This window comes from Sardina pilchardus, chromosome 24, assembly GCF_963854185.1.
Source record: "Sardina pilchardus chromosome 24, fSarPil1.1, whole genome shotgun sequence".
Taxonomy (NCBI): Eukaryota; Metazoa; Chordata; class Actinopteri; order Clupeiformes; family Clupeidae; genus Sardina; species Sardina pilchardus.
The window spans coordinates 20077138-20100006 of NC_085017.1; the positions used below are offsets into that span (position 1 = coordinate 20077138).

The following is a 22869-nucleotide window of genomic DNA, read 5'->3' on the forward strand; positions in this document are numbered from 1 at the left end:
CCATGCCTTAGGCAGTCACTCTGACCAAAGGGCAGGCTTGATAAATCCAATAGGACAGTTGCAGCAAACCCCTGGACTTAGGCTTCGCCACAATGAACCAGGCAGGTCGTTCAGAAATGTCAGAAGAACAGGGCTTTTGTATGGATATGGCATGATTCATTATCAAAGTCAGCAACAACAGACAGCCTCAGTGTAGGAGGAATATTGTAATGGTGCTAAAGACCTTGGGTAAAAAGGTTGTTAGCCTGAACATGAACTCAGGCTAGTTCATCTTTTGCACAGGGGGACAAAGGCCTACAAGAAAAAAATATTTTATTTCATGAAATGCAGTGTTATAAACTTAGTGGAATAGTGGTCTTGACCCACAATTAATGAATATGAAGGTTACAAAATGCTGGTTACTGCTTTGTTTTTCATTTCAATTTCGAAATGAGATCTCATCTCATCCCAGTCCAATTTAAGTTTAACTTTAAAGTTTAAAAATACTAAACTCTCAATCTATTTATTATATATCTTGTGATTAAAAGCACAGTACCCCCCCGACAAACATTGCCTGTTGCAATTCTGTGATGGTTGGAACACTCAAACTCTAATTAAACCTGACTTGACACCTGCGACTCCCACAGTAGCTAAGCTGACATCACGCTCCTCTTGTCACCGCTGGTGAAGTAGCAGGTGAAGGTGCCTATATGTTAAGAGAAGGAGCCCAGAGAAGCAGTCCCCTCCAGTGTATACTCAAGGATCAAAGGGAAACATTATAGGCATGTCGGCCATGACCACAGGTACCTCTGTGCTGTTACTGACGGTAAATTGAGAGTGGTGAGCTCTTTGAAAAAATATACCCTTTGAAGTGATTATTTTGAAATCATTAGTGTCTGAACAGTTTTTTCTCTTCTCCAAGGTGTGTGTGGGGGGGTGTTATCAAATCCTGAGAAGGTCAATTAACCACATGGTGTTACCTGTATTGCACTCTAACACGGGATGCAGTTTTATTTTTATTATTTTCTCTCTCTTTTTTTTTGACGTCATATTGATTCCCCTCTATAATGGTCAAATCATTTGAACTGAAACCTCACTCTAATTTTCTTCAACTGCCCTTTTCTGTGTAATTTTCTGTCCTTGGGGCATGTTTTCTATATAGACATACATACACATTGAGACTCTGAATATCAACAGTGATCAACTCAGAGATAAGTCGGCATTTAATAAGGCACAAGGGACCAAAATGTTAACAGTTAATCAGTTATGAAAATAAGCTTTCCCATGAACTATGGACCCTCTGCCCGGCCGCCCCCATTCATATTTTGTTTCCCCTTACAGCCAAGAACAGACGGGCAGCTTCAGCATGAAGCACAGGCTGAAGAACAAAAGGAACTGCTTATTCAGAAAAACAGGCCTATACTAGTAACGTGGTGTAATCTATATTGTGGTTATCCCATTCAAGAGTTTCATAATTTAATGATTGTGAACATCATTGATTATGACTATCATTGCTGTCAAAGTCCACAGTCCAAGTGCAAAACTTTTTCAAAGTGTGTAATATAGCCAATATAGTGTGCATTCAACTGCACGTTTTTAGAAAAACTCAGAAGAAACCAATGCCTCTGTCTGGACTTACAGCAGGGTACACTAAGTGCTACCAGAATAGTCCAGTGTCAGCTTTTAACAGAAAGGAATTTCCTGCAAGTGAAAAAGAAGTACTACATTCTGCGATTTTTACATGCATTTCTCCTCATTGGCCACACAGTGTCCTCAAAGTCACTGCTTTGAGTGTCCAGTCCCAGAAATTGAAGACGCTGTCTGTTATTCTAATCAAATGGCTTCTTGTTGGTTTTAATAGTATGTTCTGTGTTTGTGATTTATCTGTAACAGATAAATAGATAATGATAGTTTTTCATGTTTTACATGTTGTAACATACTGTAATGTTACATAGGTTGATATACCCTGCGTGTTACCATTGCATTTGTTCAGTATTGTTTCTCAGTGCTGGATTAAGCAAAAAGTGTTTCTGCATCTGTATAAAATGCATCTGAATCAAAAGAAGTATTTAAAATACAAAATAGTTTGTTGTCATTTGTATTTTATTTTGCTGAAGAAAATGGCTTCGTATTTTTTACCAAAACATTTTTATATAGGTGTGTATTTTTGTAGTTGAAAAATGCTGGCAAATATTTTTGGTAAAACCAATAACCTACTTTGGTTTGGTAGGTTTTATGATATGATGACACCATAAAAGTACAAAATAATGAATGCAGTCCCTGACTGGTGCTGACTTGATCATTTGAGTTGTTGAATATTGAGATTCAAGAAGATGATCCAGTGCAGGATGAGTAACTTGTAGGTTGCTCAAACACATACCAACCTCAAGTTTCTTGAGAACTTTAATCATCCAATCGGAAGACACGGAACTGGTTATGTGGTTGCCCTGCAGCAAGTTGCCCCATATGAAAAATGAATTGAATTAATAATTCGCCCAGACTTGTCGTAGTTGGTACGACTTGGTAGTTGTCGTACTTGATAGTTTCAGGAAGATGATCCAGTGCAACATGAGTAACTTGTAGGTTGCTCACACACACAATACACTCCCTCATACCAACCTCAAGTTTCTGAGAAGGGCTTTACTGATTAGTTTCATGGAATGGCTGGTTGCAGAAATAGAGGTTCCTTGAGATCTATGTGAAAAGTACCAGAGTTCTCCTTTAAACCGCGCTCACACTCAGACACAACACCTGTGAGCAGAGGGTGAAGGCGGCATTAAGGCATCATGAGGGGGGTGTACTGCACAGCTAGCTATAGTTCCTTTATACTCAACACAAATTCATCTACATCCAGCTGAGTTTGAGAATGCACACTGCGCAGATGCACAACTGGAAAAAAAAAACATTGACTTCTTGACTTTGTTTGGGTGTACAAGATATTATGCTTGACCCCGGCCCCCTGGTGTCAAGAGTCCCAAACTTCATCCCATAGCCAAAGAGAGGGGCTTATACTTGAAGGAGAATTAAAGTAATTTTTCACATCTCTTTCCACTGTCACAGAATACTATGTATACAGGGTATGTATGATGATTAGAGTTATTATGACAGTATGCTCAAATTACTCTTTCATAGCATTGCCTTCTTTCGCTGTTTCAAGCATTCTTTCCATAGTCCTCTCAGTCTTTAACTGCCAGAAAATCCTGAAGATGTAATATGTGACTTAACCTAATTTTTGCAGACAGAGTGGAATATTTGGATGAATAACTAAACTCAGAGTGTATATTGTGTACTGTACAGTATTGTACACTGTTTATGGGCTTTCATAGATTCTGTTGTCAGCGCTTTGGTGCCCTTATTTTGTGAGGCGTTCTGTGATCTAGACAAGATTACCAAATGTGATCAATGTATATTGACTTCCATTCTATAACCAAAATGATCATGAATGAGGAGTGTGGTATGTGATCCATTTGTAATTCACATGTGTGCTTATAGCACTCAGGTTATTAGTGGTGTCCTACTTAACATACGTTGCAGTGCATTCAAAGGAAGCCAAACACCTCAAAAGAAATGCGACGATAAAAAGGAAAACTCCATCTGATTGTCTCCGCAAACTAGAACACAGATATCCCCACAGGCCACTGTCCTATTTACTCTGTAAGAGCACATTCATCTTGTGTTCTGGGGAATAGACTTTTTGAAAATTAAAGCGTTCTGATTTTGTCAAGCTTGCCGGGATCAACAGAGCTCCTGTCAGCCTCTCTCTCTCTCTCTCTCTCGTTCTCTCGCTCTCTCTCTCTCTCTCCTTGTACAAGTAGATAAAACTGTTACTTCAACCCAGTTCCCTTCATATGGAGTGATACAGAATTCCCCGATGTCTGCCGCATGGTGATTACTGAACAGCAAGTGTCGACTGAAAGCAACAGATATAAGAAATAATGTTTGGGAGGAGTGGATTATTTCGCATCCTCTATATTCTCCCAGTGAAAGACTTAATCTCAAACATATAGAAAAGAGTTATGTCTTGATACAACATTAGCAAAGATACTGTATCAAAGTTTTATCAAGTTGTCCAGATAAACAGCAGATTTTAAATTGATATTTTTTTTAGCATCAGCAACTATATCACTTACCTTTATGAATAGAACTGCCTGATATTCAGTGTGTGTGTGTGTGTGTGGGGGGTATGAGTGAGTGAGAGGGTGCTAGAGAGATAGAGAGGGAGAGAGAGAGAACATTTTTCATTAGAGTGAGGGAGAGAGATGAAGGAGAGGAAACGGAGAGAATGAAAATGAGAAAATTGTATGTGCCGCACTAAAACTATATGACATGACATTCTTTGACAGGCCACCCCAAGCTACACCGATCTTCTCAGAACACTCAGCGACAGCTCCAGTTAGGCTTCACTCTAAACACAATACACAGAGTGCAGTGCAGTGCCGTGCCGTGCTGCATTCACCTTGTGCGAGTGTGCGAGGGAAACAAAGAACAGAGAGGGGAGGGGAGAGGTGCTGGAGGTGGTGCTAAAGAGCTGAGCAGGTGTGACAGCGCTGTGAGTTTTAGCAAGGCAGAAAGGTTTCCCTGGCCTCGTGGCGACGCTAAACACAGCGCAGCCTCCTGTGTGACCTAGCCATTCGCCCATGCAAGTGTAACAGGGGGAAAACAGGTTTGTCTGTCGGTAGGCCTATTGCACGCTTTGAGGTAGTGATCAGCCACTCTGTGTTCTTTACGAGAATACCCGCTTGGGTTTGTTCAGGGAGTTTCTTTTTTTTATCATTAGACACCATACAAGTCCAGCATGTTCTCTGCTTATCACTTGATATTCTGCCCATGTCACATCCAATTTATCAGTGACAAGCACCTTCACCATAACCTTGTAAAGTCCTCTGCTAATAACAGTTTGATGTGAGGAGATATATTATTTTGTACTCAGACAGTGTAATGGAACGTACACTTCCAGAAGCTTTTACGACACCATATATTTAGTTATATGTACACTGAATAAATGTAAGCACTGATTACTGACTTTAATCATCAGGTCATCAAGTTATCAAAGGTTAATCATTTTCATGTTCCTCAGTGTAAACTGTATGCAGCTAATATCCCCATTATTTTGGTGTGTGTTGTTATGATACTTTTAGTCATTCAGATTTGAATTATTGATGCAATAGTGTTACACTGATTTATGGGATGTCAAAGCATGTCTGCAGTCAATCGTGTGTGATGCCAGGTGCTGTTGCCTGGATTTCACCTCAAGGGGGCAGCATATGTTGCATTATGAACTCATTTTCTACAGTGATCTGAAACATCTGCACCATATCAACAGAATTTTATACCCACTAAAAGCAGTTTAGCTGTACATCTGATTGCATGATGTTATTGACAATGATGAGCGATATGCAACACAAGTTATAAATAGAGCACAAATGTTAATGCTAAATTGATGCAGTGAATTACAAGAGTAAAATTACCATATTAATTGATATATATTGGGGATGCTGTGCAATTTAACCAAAATAAAAAGAATCAAACAGTAGCAGCACACGCGGATTTATTTGCTGATTTATTCACCACAACAAAAACACTTACCGTGGTTTTCTGGATTAAGTCCAGAGTGGGCGGTCCCACAATCAAAGAGTCCAATCTGGGTGAGATCACTTCCGCTTCGTTCCGATCCGTTCATTTTCCTCCGCCAGACTTTTTGTTCTCCATTTCAACACGCTGCGCGTTGGAGGAAGAGGATTTGCTGCGTTTGAGCCGCTCGTGCAATTGCTGAACTTGTCCACACCACGCGGTTTATGATCTCTGAATATCGCCTTCAGAAAGTGGATACCCGCAAGTTTCCAAAGAGGATCAGCTGTTTTCTCGACTAAACGCAGCCTGGTTGCTGTATTAACGTTAATTTATTTACAAACTCAAAATGGAGAATGATAACAAATATCTTCCTCAGCTGTTGGCAGAGAGAGACAGCCTGGATGCATCTTTCACACATGCCATGAAACTTTTGTCTGCAGGTAAAATTCAGGTTTTAAAATTAGCTAGTTTACTTGAATGTTTCTGGACTCTTCTCTTTTGTTGCACGAGCGTTGTTGCTCCGGAGCTCAGACTGGAAACATGCATGCTAGTCTGCGCAACACTGGGTTAGCTAACATAGTGTAGACTTGATAGGGGGTCCCTTAGAAACAAGAAATGTCTCAGGTAAGCATGTAAAGCTATTGCCTTGGAACATGGCAGTTTTTCAAGTATTGACAGATTAGGTCACTGTTGACAATGTCTACAACTTATCGTATTTGGGAAATGTTTTGGTGGTCGTCTGACGTGCACTCTAACTTAACGTTAATACTACACTGACCTCAACGCTCTTTCTGAATGCTAGAGGCTGCAGGTTTTGAATTTAACGTTGAGTAAGATTGATGGGTTAAGTTCACAATAATGGTTTAATGTAAGGTTATTGTGTCAGTATGTTGATGGGCTATGCAAGTTAACCTCCAAAGTGCAGCGTTAACATGTCACCTCAGACAGAACAAGCTCTTGCATGTGAACTCGGCATGGGATCCAAGCTGGGTGTTAGATTAACGTTAAATCATAATGAGAAACTTCTCAAACCTTCAGCAAATGCCCAACCAAAGCGAATACGTTTGGTATTTATGCAACCAACTATGCTGCAAACTCTCAGGAAGGAAACTCTGAAAATGACCTTGTATTTACACCAGTCGTTAATAATGATCAACAGCCATTCAGAGCATCGCAATTGTTTTTCTAGATGGGACATGGATTAGATGCGTAATTGGGCATCTTGACCAGTATCCCCCCTTACCTTAACCGAATATTAACACGTAGGCTCTGAATCTTTTAGCTTTCAGTTACAATGTGTCAGACGAGGCTGACCGTAAGAAATCGAAGACGGATGGAGTGCCGGCGGTTGAATCTTGTCTCGGCAGTAAAACTGCCCCGAACCAGATGTATTGACTGCATGGGAAGTGTTGCAGCTGGTTATTGACCGTGCTCTTCTGCGGGAAACGTATTTATCTTCGGAACTTACCACGCCACATGTTTTTGATCTGTATCCATTTGGGACAAGGACGTAAAAATGCCGCGATTGAACACGCTGCCCTCACAATTTCCGTGTTTTCACGACATTTGTTCGGTGGGGTCAGATGTTCCTGGACATTTTACCTACGGGACCGTGATATTTTTACCATCTAGAGCGAGGATTTTCAGTGTCCTGGGCACGCCAGACACCCCACGCTCTGATCTGTGGAAACGAGCGAAATGCTTATATTCTTTACAGATGTCATGTTTCAAACAACTGTCTAGGTCCTCACAATTCTTGATTCACTTAGTCAAGACCTCCTTGTCTTCCAGTCTAGTGATGAGATGAAATACGTGTTCTTGCCCGGTGGCGTCCGTGGTCCCTTAACTCGCATCTCTGCACAACGGGCTCTTAGTTGTCATGGTTGGAGGGGAAACTTGCTGTTGAAGGGTCCCTCGGGAAGAAGTTCTAGGGCTCCCTTCTTTAGGATTGTGGCTGGCAAGGATGAAAGTGGCCCATGTCATCATTATGTAGTCTGCCTTGTGGTTTGTTTGTCTGTCCTTCAATTTGTTGTGGCCGTGCTGTGAAATCTCATTTTCCAGAGTGTGATGTTGAAATTGTTTCATTAACTCTGATATAGATGTTAAATGCTAGAGTCTTGAAGTGGTCACCTTATAGAAAGGAATATGCTGTGAAATGTCTAAAAATGTTGACAGTCACATTCATGAAGGATTTGATTTGATTGCTGTAGTGTACATTTCACACTTTTCAAGGAACCGAGTAAGCGTAGAGCAGAAAAGTATGCAGAAGTGCAGAGCCAAATGATACAATGATTTTATTTCTCTCTCTGGAAGGTAGCCTAGCCAGTGATTTCACTTAAATAGTTTGGATGATTGCCGTAGATTCTTTGTTGGGTCTCTTAGCGAGATGGTCTAGACTGTTGTTGTTTTACTCTCTGTCTGCTCTGCCTACCTCTGTAATATCAGTTATAGCCAAAGGAACTGTGCTGCCTTGGGTGTGAGTCTCCAGACTCCACGGAAAACATTGTTCAGGTCACTAATGTGCGTCAGCATTTTTCCAGTGCTGTCTCGAGCGCCTCTTTCATGTTCGTTTGATGGAGAAAATACTTGCAGCTGGAGAGCAACACTATTCTTGGACTGATTTTGAATGCCCATAGGCCTCATTTCAGCAAAGCATGGGTGATTGCAGATGTGTGTCTGTGTGTGTGTGTGTGTTTCATAAGTGCTCAAAGCGGCTGTCTTCTTTTTTGCAGAAATTGAAAGAATAGAGAAAGGCGACTCTGAAAACGAGGAGAAGTCAGCCGAAGCCTACCTGGACCTCTTCACGACCAAGAACATCAAGCTGAAGGAGCGAGTCCTCATACCCGTCAAACAGTACCCCAAGGTAAGAGTGGCCACCCTCCCACCACATGGCACCTCTACCCCCCTCCACTGTCACCTTCCCCCCCTCGTTTCACAGCCCTGGAGGCTTGTGTCCTAGATGGCATAGCTCAGCCAATTAGAGACAGCTCAGGTGAAGGGCTGCGGCTGATGACTATGACAGATCTGTGGGGGTGTCGTCTGCCCTTTGTGGGTGTCGGGCTGTCAAGACTGGCTCGGGGCGACACCAACAGAGGCGTTTTCCCCTGCTTTCCTCAGGTGTCAAAACTTTTACCTGCTACATTTACAGGAACTGGTTATGACAGGGCAAGCTGGTTGGTTCGCTGGCACAAGATTAGGGTCCGTTTAAATCCCAGACATTAAGGCTCCTTAACCGTTTAGCTAAGCATTTTGTTTGCCTGCAGATTTCATTTAAACCAATATGGAGTCCTGTAATTGCCTCAGTGTTTGGCCTGATCTGGTTTTGTTTCCTTGGTGCCTGCCACAGAGCAGCAAGAAAATCAGCACAAGCAGCAAACTGCTTATCTAATGCCTCTAGTGCCTTCCTGCCTGCTTGAGACTTTAATCTTTTTGGGGGTTGGGGAGGGTAAAGAAATATGGTGAGGAGTAGGGGAACAGAGATTTTGAATTGGGGGCAAGGAGGTGTGTGTGTGGCGGGGGGGGGGGGGGGTTGTGTGAAACAGACGGCGTGGAAAATGCAAGGCGAATGTTTTTGGGTGACCGCTTTTGTGGAACAGGAGTTCAGCAGAAGCCACAACTGGCCTCGTCACGGTTTGGTCGCTGCGGTGCATTTGCCTGTGGGCTGATTGCAGGGCCTGACCAGTTGCGCATTGGAAGCCGTTCAGCTGCTTGGGCTGGCAGGCACTCCCATCTGTCTCCATCCTGTTTCTGAATGAAGGGACCGTGTGTTCGTTCGCCTCTTGGTGTGTTATGACGGGGCAGAACAAACTCCACCAACTCTCAAGCAAGGCTTTTTTGCAGGGGACGGCTGCCACGTGTGCTATGCTAAAGTGCTCTGTTTTTTTGCTACACAAGAAGAACCACTCCTCCTCTGCTGCCCTGGTTTTGCTCTCCTGAAAAATATGCGTTTGGCTCTGCTGCTGACGTGTCCCCCAGTCCTTGTAAACCCCCGCAAGCAGCCAACAATTAGAATGAGGGCCTGTTCTGATTTAGTATGTGAGTTTTATTTTCTTGCGATTTTTTTTTTTACAGTCAAAACATAGTACGAACCGTGGAGCTTTGTGGTGCAGGAGTTGATTCAACTCTCTTGGAATGCTAGTCATTCCTACAGTGACTTAATAAATATTATGTGTTATTTATTTTCTCTCTCCTCTCTCTCTCTCTCTCTCTCTCTCTCTCTCTCTCACACACACACTCTCCTCCTTCCCTTCTTTTCCAGTTCAATTTTGTGGGAAAGATCCTTGGACCTCAGGGAAACACAATAAAGCGTTTGCAGGAGGAGACGGGCGCCAAGATTTCAGTCCTGGGGAAGGGATCCATGCGGGATAAAACAAAGGTGAGAGGCTACCCTTGAAATTCATTGCCTGCTGGGGAGAGGGTTATTTTAGGTTATTTTCCTAAATGAAACAACAACAACAAAAAAAAGTCAGGTGTCAACAGGCAGTCTTTGTGGTCCTTTATGAGCATAGATGAAATTTAATTCTTAACGAAGCTTGAGTGCTTGGCAGCATGTAGCCCTGGAATGGATGCTGAGGCGAAATCATAATTAATTCATCTGACTGGAGCATCTATTTTATTTTTTTTCCCCTTGAAGAACCAAAACATGTCAGTTCAGTGTATGTTCGCCAGGATTTATTTCATGGATTGTTTACTTTGCAAATGAAAGGATTTAATTAAATGGAGGAGCAGTCCTGGTCTGTTTGTGAGTGGTAAATATTTGACCGAGTAAAAATTCTTGAATGTGCTGCAATCAGACTCACATTCTCATAGACCAGACATCCCCAATGCCTTCTAGTCTGCATCATTTTCTTTGATCTTCAGTTGGCTTGTGCAATCTATTTGATCAGTTTATCAAGACGTGGTAAGTGGACAGTGATTAAGCTCATTCTCCACCATGGTTTCTACCTTTGATGTAACCCACACTATTGGCCTCAGCAGCACTGATGCATCTGAGTGTACAGTGTGTGCTTGTTCTCTTTATGTAGCTCCCAGTTTGCAGAATGACTTTGATGTATTGAATGTAACTTGCCCCGTGTCCTGGGAGCAGACTGTAGCTTTTTCGGTAGTTCAGTAGTCTTTGTCACCTTTTTGATGTAGCTGTGAATGCTCTTTGTCTGTGTGGACGTTCCTGCGGTCAAATAAACTGCACGGGCCTATTCCTTGTGCAAGGATTAAGCCTAGTCTTGGACTGGAATGGAAATCTCCATTGAACAGTTTAGTCTAGGACTAGGATTAATCCATGTCTGACAAACTGGTGGCCAATGTCTTGTGCAGGCCAGGGACAGACAGGCTTTTGCTGTGTGATTTTGCTGTACTGCTGTCTACTATGGTATTCGAGGCAGTTGGGGCATCATTTTCCATAGAAACGACTTGCCAGACTCAACCAATAGGACTCAACCAAGAATTTATCCTCTTGTGTTCTTTTCCAGCGGCTCTATTTTCTGTAAATATAATCAAGTTACAATATCTCCCTAAAACCTTGTTTATATGTCGCCTTCTGTTGTTGTGCGTTTGTTAGTTTGTTTGTTTGTTTATTTCCTTGCTTACTGACTGATCACTCATGCACACCTGTTCACCACCTGTGCCCCACCAGGAGGAGGGCCTTCGGAAGAGCGGCGAGCCCAAATATGCTCACCTGTCCATGGAGCTGCACGTGTTCATTGAGGTCTTCGCACCTGTCCCAGAGGCCTACCTGCGCATGGCCCACGCCATGGAGGAGGTTAAGAAGTTCCTGTTCCCGGTGAGTGGCTGAATCTGTAAAAGGGGGGGGGATGTGAATCGGTGAATCTCGTGATTGTTCCTCAGTTTTTTGTTTGAAGATGCTCGATTCTCGTAGCCTGACGAGTCAGACCCCACCGAGCGTAAAACGCAAGTGCTTGTTGCACGTTTGGCTCTAAGTGCCCATGGGGGCTAGCCTGGCTAACGCCTCCCACTTCTCAAATGAGACTGGTCTGGCAACCAGACGTTAATTTTCTCGTATTTGAAAAAATGCCCAGATCCGTTCATTGGGCGCCACGGATGTCAATCAAATGCGTCTCTGCATAGCTCATCATGGTCTTGCTTTCTCCCTTGTTCTGTGATTGGCCCCCAACATCCGGCGAAAATGGGGGCGTTAGTTTCCAGACTGCCTTAGCAGCGTGAAAAGAAATCACCGCGCAAGGCAGTATGGGAAACCCAGGCTACATGGGGGCATGAATTCGAATTTGACCAATGGTCATTTGCCTCACTGAAACGCACCTCTGGTCACTCCTCCCTGTCCTATCTACATAGGACAGCTAAATGGGCAAACGGATACCTAAAATAGTGAAGAGCTTTTCTCGGAAGCGCAGACACGAGCTTAACTAATCTATAAAGTGAAATGAGAGTAAAGAGTCTGCTGTGTGAATATGCTTACTCGTCGATCATGTCCAGATTGGTCAACGTTGACTAAACTCAGGCGAAAATGGAGCGTGTCCATTCTCCTTTTGGCAGAAGATTAATATTTAATCTGATAAATTGCCGGCTTTTGTGTCCTAAATCTGCCGCTGCGTGATGAGGCAGAGAGATTTTTTTTTTTGGGCCAAGTGGCATCTATTGTTTTCATGGCTGAGGATTAATAATCAGAGCTGCTTCTCTGATGGGTGGTAGTCGGAGTGCTGGCATCTCTCTCTCTCTCTCTCTCTCTCTCTCTCTCTTTCTCTTTCTCTTTCTCTTTCTCTTTCTCTTTCTGTCTTTCTTTCTTTCTCATCTCCTCTCATCTCATATTCTCTGCCTCAAGTTGAAGACAGTTTCTCATCTTTCCTGCCGGATACGTTTGTCGTCTCTGCTGTGGCTGCCACGGTCCGTTTTCTGACTATAAACAGGATATTGCCGTCTGTGCCTAAGTAGCCTATGTTTACAGTATGTCTGCGCGTTTGACATTTGAAGATCAGTGTATTTCATTTCTGTATTTATCTTTGCTTTGCTTCACGGTGCTGTGCAATCGTGCTGTCCCTCTTGCCTCTGACTCTGACTCTGTCTCTTTCGCTCTCCCTTTGTATGTGCGTGCCGTGCCCCTCTCCGTAGGACATGATGGACGATATTTGCCAGGAGCAGTTCAGGGAGATGAACTACCTGAACGGCGCCCCCGAGCAGCACCCCCCTCGTGGCCGAGGAGGCCCCCCAGTCAGAGGCCGAGGGGCGCCCCACCCGCCCTCCGCCCCATTAAGGTAGCACGCTCAAAACTGCCCAACAACACCCCTCCCTCCCTTCCATCACCCCATTTTGAGCAGTTCTCTCAAGTGTCAGTGACCCGTTCACGCCATCGCATGTTAACCTTTAATGAACCTGACTGCATACCAGTGTAGCCCCCCAACCAGTCTGGCTAGATGTGTGCTAACTAAGCACCTGTCCCTCCACTCTGTTCTCAGATGGGAATCCATGTGTGTCTAGTCATAGCCAAAAGTTGTTGCTGGTGCTTCCAGAACTCATCACCTTCGTTTCCTTGAAACATTGCAGTGTATAATCTCTGTCTCTCTCTCCCTCTCGTTCTCTCTCTCTCCCTCCTTCTCTCGCTCTCTCTCTCTCCCCCTCTCTCTTGCTCTCTCTGTCCCTCCTTCTCTCGCTCTCCCCCCCTCACTCTACCCCCCCCCTCTCTCTCTCTCTCTCCCTCCCTCCCTCCCCCCCTCTCTCTCTCTCTCTCTCTCTCTCTCTCTCTCTCTCTCCCCCTCCCTCTCTCTCTCTCTCTCTCTCTCTCTCTCTCTCTCTCTCTCTCTCTCTCTCTCTCCCTGCAGGGGTAGGGGCATTCCACCGCGTGGAGGCGCTCCGCGCGGAGGACCCCCCAGAGGTGGTGCGGTGAGAGGTGCCCCAGCGGGTAGAGGGGGACCCCCGGCCCAACCCACCAGAGGAGCGGCTGCCACCCGCGCACACCCGCCGGCACCCGGACCCCCCCAGCGCATGGCACCCCCGCCCCCACCTGCACAGGAGACGTATGATGAATATGTAAGTGCCCCACTGTTTTAATTACGATTCTAAAACGGATAGTTCCGGTCCTTGATTGATTGGCTGAATTGCCGCTTCGTGTCGCATCGTGTCGTGCCTAACAACGCCCCTTAGCTGTTCGATTATACAGTATAAAGCACGGCCTCTCGGGGCTTGTTGCTTAAACACAATGTGTGCTGTAACTCAGTGCTATCAGTCTACATGGCATATGTGGTGACACTGAAATTATGTTTTAATTGCCTGGCTGATTCTTCCATCAAGTGAGATTTACACCAACAAAGCTAGAGTGCAAGACTTCCCAAAAGCTAATCAAGGAGACACCGAACGAAACATCTACAGGACTAGCTGTTCGTTGTTTCAATTTTCACCTTACAGAAGTAGCAGATGGCTTCAGGGAGTTGAAAGTATTGCAATTAGCAAGTTCTTTAAAAAAAACTAAAAAAAACATGAGCCTCCACAAAGAAGAGTTGGGTTGCTTGTTGTACCCGCAGGCTAGACTGAGTACCATTAAGTCCAGTAGTTGCATTTTGTAAAAACGGTTGATCCATGGCAAGCGTTGTACTTGTAGTTTTGTCATTTCATTTATTGTGGCTGTCACGTTTAACATTTTGTGGTATCGGCACAAGGCTGCAAGTCTGCAAAAAGCCTTAGCGATTTTGATTTTCTTGAAGGCGCTTTCTGAGTAAGATGAATTATTGTTATTATTATTATAAGCACATATGAGTGCGGTTGATCGCTTTGACAGAGATGGAACTGGACAGAAGTGAAAACATCTGTCTTTAATTGCTTTTCTTTTCTTTTTTTTCTGCAGGCTTATGACGAGAACTACACAGAACCGTCTTATGAGTCATATGACAACTATTACAATCAGACACAGGCGTAAGTACTCCTGAACTTCTAATATAGCAGTAACTTTGCATGCATTCATCACAGTCAATTGATGGTGGGGGTGAAAGGTCTACACACTTTCTTTCAATTGCATTTGCAATATTAGTTATTGATAGTATTAGAGAACCAAGTGAAGACATTTTTAATTGAAGAAGCTTTTTGAGGGGCAGCCGTGTCCTACTGGTTAGGGTTGTAACCTGAGGGTTGCCGGTTTCGATCCCCGACCAGTACACGGCTGAAGTGCCCTTGAGCAAGGCACCTAACCTCTCACTGCTCCCCGAGCGAGTGCCGCTGGTTGGGCAGGCAGCTCACTGCTCTGGGTTGTGTGATTCACCTCACTGTGTGTTCACTGTGTGCTGTGTGTTCACTAATTCGGTTAAATTGGGTTAAATGCAGAGAACTGAATTTCCCTCACGGGATCAAAAAAGTATATATTCTATTCTATTCTATTCTATTTTAATTTAATGTGACTTGTCATTGCCTTTTGACCTCTTCTCCCCGTTAATCCAGGGAGCCAGAGTATTATGACTACGGACACGGAGAGACGCAAGAAAGTTACGACTCATACGGTAAGGCCATCCTCCACTTGTGACTCTGTGAGCCCAGTTGATGAGGAGGAGCGATGTCTGATGGTCCACAGTCTGTTTTTGGAGGATTACCACTGCAGATTTGTTTCATCCTAATTTGGTGTGTATTTGTGTATGTGTGTTTTTGCTTGTGTTGGGAATTCCAGCTCAGGACGACTGGAACGGAACTCACCGCACGACAACCGGAGCCAAGGCCCCTCCTGCGCGGCCAGCGAAAGGGACATACCGGGAACCCCGCTACGCGCCGTACTGAGCCCCTAAAGAGCAAGAACAGTCTCCCCTTCCTTAACGCGTCGCCATGACAACTGTCTCCCAGGGCAGCTCACGCTTTAAAGCAACCCCAACAAAAGTAATTGTCCATTATCCCACCCCACCTACCCCCTTCCACTACTTTAGTTGTTCTACCCTGGACTTGTTTCAAAACAAAACAAAAAAAGAAAGAAAGAAATGGAAAAGTTCTACTGTTTTGCTTCGGGAATGATCACGTTAAACTGCTGCGGATGAGATGGGGAAGTGGCTTTGTTTTCAGAAGTTTTTACTTTTGCTTTTGTTTTTCTCCTCCTGTCCCATCTTTTCCCCGGCTTCTGCTCTTTTGTTTGCATTGTTGACGGCACACTCCGTTTTTGGTTTCTTCAAGTGGTTTGGTTGGTTAAAATTAGTGGACTTTTAAAAGCTTAACAGATGTACAGACACATGTTTAGTGTCCAAGGTTTAATTTGTGTTTAATTTTAAAATGACTTTATATAGATGTGCAGTTGCAGATTCCCACTTAGGCTACATTTCAAAATTCTGTTAAATATCAGCAAAATAACAAAAATGCCCTTAAAAGTAATTTTATTTATGTAATACTTTTAGAAAGATTAAATCTAGGAAAGGAAAACCAATATTTGTTAACAGCATTGCCAACAGTCCAATTCATGATTACTTACACCATATTTGTTTTAAATAGTCTTAAAAGTTGTAAATATAGATTTAGACATCAATATTTTTCATTGTCTATTAGAGTTTTGAAATATAGCCCTTTAGACACTGTTGAGATGGACTGTCCTCAAATCCTTAATTTCTTAAAATCAATAATTTATGGATGTTCAAATAAAAATTTGCTTTCGTAAGAGAGGCCCACTTTTGGCTCCTTATCATGTAAAAAAGAGAAAAAAATGAAATTAAAAGCAAGAATTTTCATCAGTGATACCATGCTATATAAACTGCATGCTCAAACTTGTTGTAAGAAGGATTGGGACAAACAATCTCCACAAGGGTCATCTCTCTCTAATGTAAAGGGATCCTGCAGCTAAATCGGAACTTCTTGTACATACTTTAAAAACGTCCAAACTGTACTGCCATTTAGTCTCTGTATCCTCTCCGTAAAATGCATTATGCTGCGTATCATGTGTGAGCTTGCCTAAATAGGTAACTAAATCTGTCCAAAAATGTTTTGCAGCAGTTTGTCAATAAAGCTAGATTGTTTTCTATGAAACTTAACTTGGTTATATTTTTTTCTTTTCCTGTCATCGTAAAACTGTAATTGCCCTTTTAAAATACCTTTTAACCCCACAGTTTCACTAGGCTTCTCTTCAAACGGATTTTAAATTTTTAAAAGAGTGCATGTAGCCTGAAGACGTAAACCTCTCTTTAACAGTATCTTGTGTTTTGATTTGATCTTAAAAAGCACAACTTTAATCTTTCTCTCTCTCTCTATACTTAAAAAGGATCCTAGAGGTAAGACCTGTGGCCTTTTTAAAATAACCCGGATAGCTTCGTAATGTCTTTAGAAAGAACAAAGGCATTCATTGCCTGGGTATGTATAAAACTTTTATTGAATGACGTTTCTTTTTTCATTTGGTCTTACTTACAAGGAGAGATGTATTGATTCTAGCTTGAAATAACTTGGCTTTAAACAACCCTTCAAGTCTGGGCTTCAGAGCCTTCTATATGTTTCACTTGATGCAAAGACACACTGCTTGCTCTATATTAAAGTTATGGCAAGGAAAGTGACCGGCCTGTTAAACCTAAAGGTAACCCTTAACCCTAAAGTTGCAATTTGGGTAGTCTGTTTATTTCTACATGTGTGCATACCTTTTTATTTCTTACCTTGATGTCTTTAAACTTGCTGGTAACTGCGTATAATTAAAAGACCCAGTCTTAAAATAAAAAAAGTAAAGAGTTAAAAACAAACGTAACTCAAATATGCAGTTTTAGTGTTTTTTTGTTTTGTTTCGTTTTGTTTTGTTTTCTCTCTTCACAAAAATAATGTGTACTAACATGCCAGCTCAGATTTGTAATGCAACTCTTGCTATAAAAAGGGGAAGAAGTTTTGCCAGAACCAAATCTTGAATGTAATACTGTATGTGGAGCAAATATAGCTGCTGCTACTATTTTCTTTTGCCTAATCTGTATCAAAGTTATCTCACTGTACTCTTGAAACATGTTTCAAGCATCCTAATGAGAGAGTTCTCAAAAACAGCTTGAGTTGCATGAACTATAACTGTTGTTTAGCATGTGCACGAAGGATTTGTACTACCCTAGTTATGACCTCGGTAGGTGTTTCATCTTGGCAAGTGAACTCACTTTGCTTCTGCTCTTCCCTCAGGTAGTGTGAGTGGATCACTGCAATGGATGAAGGCATCTGAGGAGAACCAAAAAAGGTTGAATTCTTGGCTCAGGTGAGCATTGCTGTGTGTGTGTGGTGTGTGTTGTGTGTGTGTGTGTGTGTGTGTGTGTGTGAGAACAGGAGTCTATGCCAGAGTTCCAGCTATGAGTCATGTTGTCCACTGAAGACAGTGGGGCAACTGTGCTTGAATGCAGTGCAACTTTCACATGTCCTCATTGTCCTGCGAAATCCGCCTCTCTCTTTTTCGTCGTCCCAGAAGCCTCTCTGCTCTACACACACACACACACACACACACACACACACACACACACACACACACACACACACACACACACACACACACACACACACACACACACCTCCGTCGAGCTTAATCCACATGCACTTGCTTCACCCCGTGGCGTGTCAAAAGATTTTTTGTATTTAGTCGGCAAAAAAAAGAAAATTGGCACAGAGATTTCAGCGCGTTCCGTCGCGCAGCGTTGCCGCAGCTTTGGGTGAGTGCAGTATGCAGATGGGGTCCCTCGTGAAATCGCTGTGACATGAAAAATGAGGCTCACGCTCCTGAGCGTGCTCACTGACAGCCGAGGCAGGGATGTGAAGCAAGCACTGGGGGGACGGGGCTAGCAGGACGGGGAGGCAGAAATGGAAAGATGGAAGAGGTGTGTGTGTGTGTTGGGGTGTGTGTGTGTAAGGGGGGGGGGGGGGGGGGGGGGGGTTATTAGTGTAATTTTGTGCACGCTCCTGCGCTCGCTCTCTCTCCTACGCTCGCTCTCTCTCCTTCATTCTGAGAGGTACCGGACCTCGAGCAGCAGCCTCTCAAGATCACCCACCACACACACACACACACACACACACACACACACACACATACACACACACACATACACACAGAGCTGCTCTCCTCAATCGCTCATTCCCAGCCCTAATGGCAGCTAGTGGTAATTAAGCTTTTGATAATTGGTCCAATTAGGGCTTGAATGAATGAAGGCACAGCAGGGCTGTCCTGTTGTACGGCCCCCGGCAGACTTCTCGGGTCACTCAAGGACCGCTCTGCCCCCGTGTGTTGCCAGTCCTTGAGAAAGTTGTTCACCTAGTTGCTTCAACTCGTTTTCCCACCGGCACATGCGTCGACATTACGTCTACGCCTCTGCAAAAGCATCAGGCGAATGGGGCGCACTCAACGAGCCGCTTTTCAGCTAGACAGTAATTGCTTTTGGCCCAAGGTGAACAGGTCTGTTATTTCTTCCATTGCAAGGCTAATGTTTGTCATTCTAATGCTTGCATTTGTCTGTCCCCCCCCCCCCCCCCCTTCCCTTCTCACAGGGAAGGCCTCTGCCATGGTACCGCCGTAGGAGGAACACGTGCAGAATGAACTGGAACACCAAGCCGCGTGGATCCAGTCTATTGTCAAAGGAAGATGGGTAGACATAGAGAGAAAGAGAAAGAGAGAGAGAGAGTGATGGTGAGCCGCAGGGAAGACCTTGTGAATGGCTGGGAATAAGTGTGTGTGTGTGGGGGGGGGGGGGGGGGGGGTTGTGGCGGCGATGCATCCGCACTTCTCCTTCGAGTGGAGAGGAAGAGAAATCAATGTGGTCTGCTGCAGGCCAAGCAAAATAGGGTGGCAGAAAGCACTCGTCAGGCCAGATCAAAATAAAAGCCTCACTTCGCTCGTGACGGGCCTGTCGAACGGGGCGATGGGGGGAGGGTGGGTCGGACCTGGCAGCTGTCTGTGTTCTGAGGTTACTGCCTAATGTGTTTCGAGAAGAGCAGGAATCATTATTCCACCCCAGATCCCTCTTAGCTTCCTCTATGTGTGTGTGTGTGTGTGTGTGTGTGTGTGTGTGTGTGTGTGTGTGTGTGTGTTTGTGTGTTTGTTTGTGCGTGGGAATGTACGCGTGTGTACTTGTGTGTCCACAGGAAAAGGGCCTCTGAAGCACATTTAATGCCGTCTTGAAAATGACCGCTCGCTGTCGCCACTGCCGGCCTTGAAATCGCTTCATTTTAACAAGCACCCGAAACTCATCCGCACTCGCCTGCTGATGCTCCGCTGCATCCTGGGATGCCACTGCGCTTCGCTCATTTTAGCCTCTGCACTAGTCTGTGTGTGTGTGTGTGTGTGTGTGTGTGTGTGTGTGTGTGTGTGTGTGTGTGTGTGTGTGTGTGTCCGTGTGTCCAACAGAGCAAGACCACTGTATGCTCAAACCCCATCATCCCTAGCTGCATGCACACGAGCACAATAGAATGAGCGCAGCGCTTTTGAAATGAAACAGCCCATGTCTTTGTGACACTCCTGCTTCTTTGTCGTTGTGCCTTAATTGCCACGGTGACGCTAGTCCTGCTCTTGTAAGCAGAAGAGGCGCTCAAGTCAAGTGAACATGAACTGCCTCACACATATCGCTGAGTTTGCAGAATTAAGGGACCCCCCTCCCCCTTTCTCGCCTCTGTAATTAGTATCAGCCTCAGCTGCTCTTCTGCAGCCAACAGACATGTTATTTTTTCTTTCTTTTATATTAGAAGGGGTTAGGACGCTAATGGTGCTTCAGGGAAAAACAAGCGTGTGTATTCGCCATCTTCTCTTACTCCAGAGATGGTGGAAACTGGAGCCTGCCTTGCACTTATCATTCCGTCGCGTACACACACACACGCGCACGTACGCACACGTGTGCTCACTCACTTTCTCGCCGTCGTAAATTTATTCATTGGCAAATTTCGCAGCTGCAGGACTCTGCATTTGTGTCTGTTTCAAGCTTTTTCTACAAAAGACTCCTCTCTCTCTCACACACACACACACACACACACACACGCGTTGACTGCAAGCATGCCATTTCAACCAATTACTGCTGATGACAGTTCCTCTGTCCCCCCAGAGGTTGTGCTGATTGCTGACTGGCTAACGGGAGCCAGCGTTATTACATTAGACAGAAATCACTCCTCACCACAGATTTTAATAAGCATTAGCTACAGCTCAAGCTCCATCGAACAATTGGAAAAAATGGGGTGGTGGGGGGGCACTATGCCTGCGACAAGCTCAGCCACTCTGTGGCTAGGGGGAGGGGAGCAACAGTATAATGAGAAATCTCCAAAGCAGATAATGGAAATGTTTCATGAAGGGTTTGCCAATGGGGGGCAGATGGGAGATTTATTTTTTTTTGTTTTTAAACAGAAAACCTGGCACCTTTTTTTTTGTTGCAAAAATAAGAATTCTATTCAAGCCTGACTGATGGAGCTTAACAAAGCAGTTCTTTTTATAGTGTACACACACACACACATTCACTCACTCACCAAGTTGTGGCCTGTAGTGGGAATGCTCTGTGTGATGGAAAAGTCTGACCCGTACCTCGAGGGCTTGATCTTGTGGTACATTGACTGCGGGTAGCGTGACAGAAGCTGGTAAAGCTGCTGGTCCCTGCTGCTGCCAACCACCGCTGCTGCCACTGCTGCTGGCTCTTGTATGGGCGTGATGCCTGGGTGGCCAACAGGCAGAGAGACTAGATAGGGTCAACCAGAAGCCTCGCTGTGCCCTTCACCCGTCATGTCTCTTATGTTCACGCATGGAGACTGTTGAACATGCCTTTTTTGTTCTCTCTTTTCATGACTTTCATGCATGAATCCATGCAGTAAAAATATGCCTACTGACTGCATGGCCTTCTCTGCTTACGTAATAACTTGTCTTGCTAAGAGCAAACAGGGTTGCACTGTCCACTGGCCACTAACTCATATCTGTGCATGCTGCGTTTGACCTTGTGTCTCCACTCCCTCGTGTTCATTCAGCGACCCACCTTCTCCTCCTTGTCCTTTGTGACCAAACACTGCTGACCAAAAAGGGAGCCCTGCTCTTATTCAGGAATTTCAACCAGACTCCAACTCGCATCCATCGTTTACAATTAATCGCCACGATCCAGCGCAGTGTTTTTTAGGGCCAAATTCATTCCTGTAAAGTCTGGATGTCGGCTTGCTTAGATCCCATAAAGTTTGGATTGTTGGAGAACGACTTATCCCCCTCCACTCTTTGACTTTTGCGTTTTGTCATGTAAATGATCCAAATGCTGCATTCATCTTTGCCTGATTACATGCCTGTGGAAATGCACATATTTTTGGCTAAATTATGTTTTTTGTTTTTTTTTCCAGGGCAAATGTTAGTGGAGCAAATGTTCCAGCAAAGTCATAAATATACATCAGGAGCTTTGATCCATATTGTTTAATGTTAATGGAGGCGGCCTGTTTTTATTTTTTTTTTTTTTAAAAGACTTTTCAAGGTTTTAAATGTATGCCTCCTATCTCAGCAAGGTCCAGTTAGCTGATGTTTGACTGTTTTGAATCCAGAGGTATTAATATTCTTTAAAAAACATGTTGCTCTTAACTGTTCTTGGGATTGCAGCCAACAATAAAGGTACTCAAGGTTTTTTACATCCTGTGATTTTTCTTGTGTGCTTATTTACCATGATGCTGTAAACATTTGACTGAATTGTCTCTCCTACACGGGTGGCCCTATTATCCAGATATTAGAAACAACAGGTGTTTCCAGTAAAGGACCAGTCATGACACCTGACATCTTTGATATATATAGGCCTCAAGTAGAGACTGTTCTTTTGCACTTTCTGGGCTCTCGCGTCAATGTCTCGGGTATAATGCCACACTGTCTTGAGAAGAAAGGCCAAAGGTTTCCTCATCTGATGAACCCATACAGAAAAGTCTGCTGAATACTACCCCAAAGTCTGATTTGGGCAGTGATGAGGATCTGCCTTACTGGCTCACTGTGATCATAAGTGAGTGCCAGCTGCATCGGTGGTGTACAGAGATTTTTACCTCAGGATAAATTCAGCTATATAAAAGAAGTAGTGTATTGGTCTTGGACCCTTCTGGTGAAGTGCTTTGTGTTGTGTGTACTACTGGGATTCAATCAGGTAAGCTTCTTCATATTGTGTACTATTGGTGTGCATCCAAAATGAAGAAAAATGGTCTTTGTCCGGTGTATGGGAAATGGAACAGTGAGTAGACTGTCCCTGCAGAGTCACACATGATGGATGCCTCTTGTTAACGATTGGCTGGCTCGTGTGATGTAACACCAAAATGGCACACGGGATATAACACCAAAAAGTTTGCTAACACGCTGGTTTTCAAATCAGCCTATACAGCATTGAAAATGGTTCCGCACATTGGTCCTGTTGCCTACCTACTTTTTAATGTTAAGTGTGGCCTCGGATGCAGTTGTTGATGTGAGGCTTTTGTATG

General features: G+C 44.1%; 1 protein-coding gene across 1 annotated transcript; it reads left to right on the forward strand.

The window, feature by feature from the left end:
* The first annotated feature begins 5679 nt into the window (after positions 1-5679).
* On the forward strand, positions 5680-22051 carry khdrbs1b (KH domain containing, RNA binding, signal transduction associated 1b). The gene is made up of 12 exons (XM_062529357.1): positions 5680-5990; positions 8283-8413; positions 9809-9925; positions 11183-11329; positions 12634-12776; positions 13341-13548; positions 14360-14427; positions 14947-15005; positions 15170-15372; positions 17614-17686; positions 18961-19099; positions 21766-22051. Exons 1-9 carry the CDS (start codon positions 5897-5899, stop codon positions 15274-15276), a joined length of 1074 nt encoding a protein of 357 aa, XP_062385341.1. The 5' UTR covers positions 5680-5896; the 3' UTR covers positions 15277-15372; positions 17614-17686; positions 18961-19099; positions 21766-22051.
* Positions 22052-22869: the final 818 nt, after the last annotated feature.

Coding starts and splice junctions, on each gene's coding strand:
- khdrbs1b (XM_062529357.1), top strand. CDS start 5,897: ATGGAGAATGATAACAAATATCTTCCTCAGCTGTTGGCAGAGAGAGAC. Junction 9,926..11,182: donor CCATGCGGGATAAAACAAAG/GTGAGAGGCTAC, acceptor GTGCCCCACCAG/GAGGAGGGCCTTCGGAAGAG. Junction 11,330..12,633: donor TTAAGAAGTTCCTGTTCCCG/GTGAGTGGCTGA, acceptor CCCTCTCCGTAG/GACATGATGGACGATATTTG.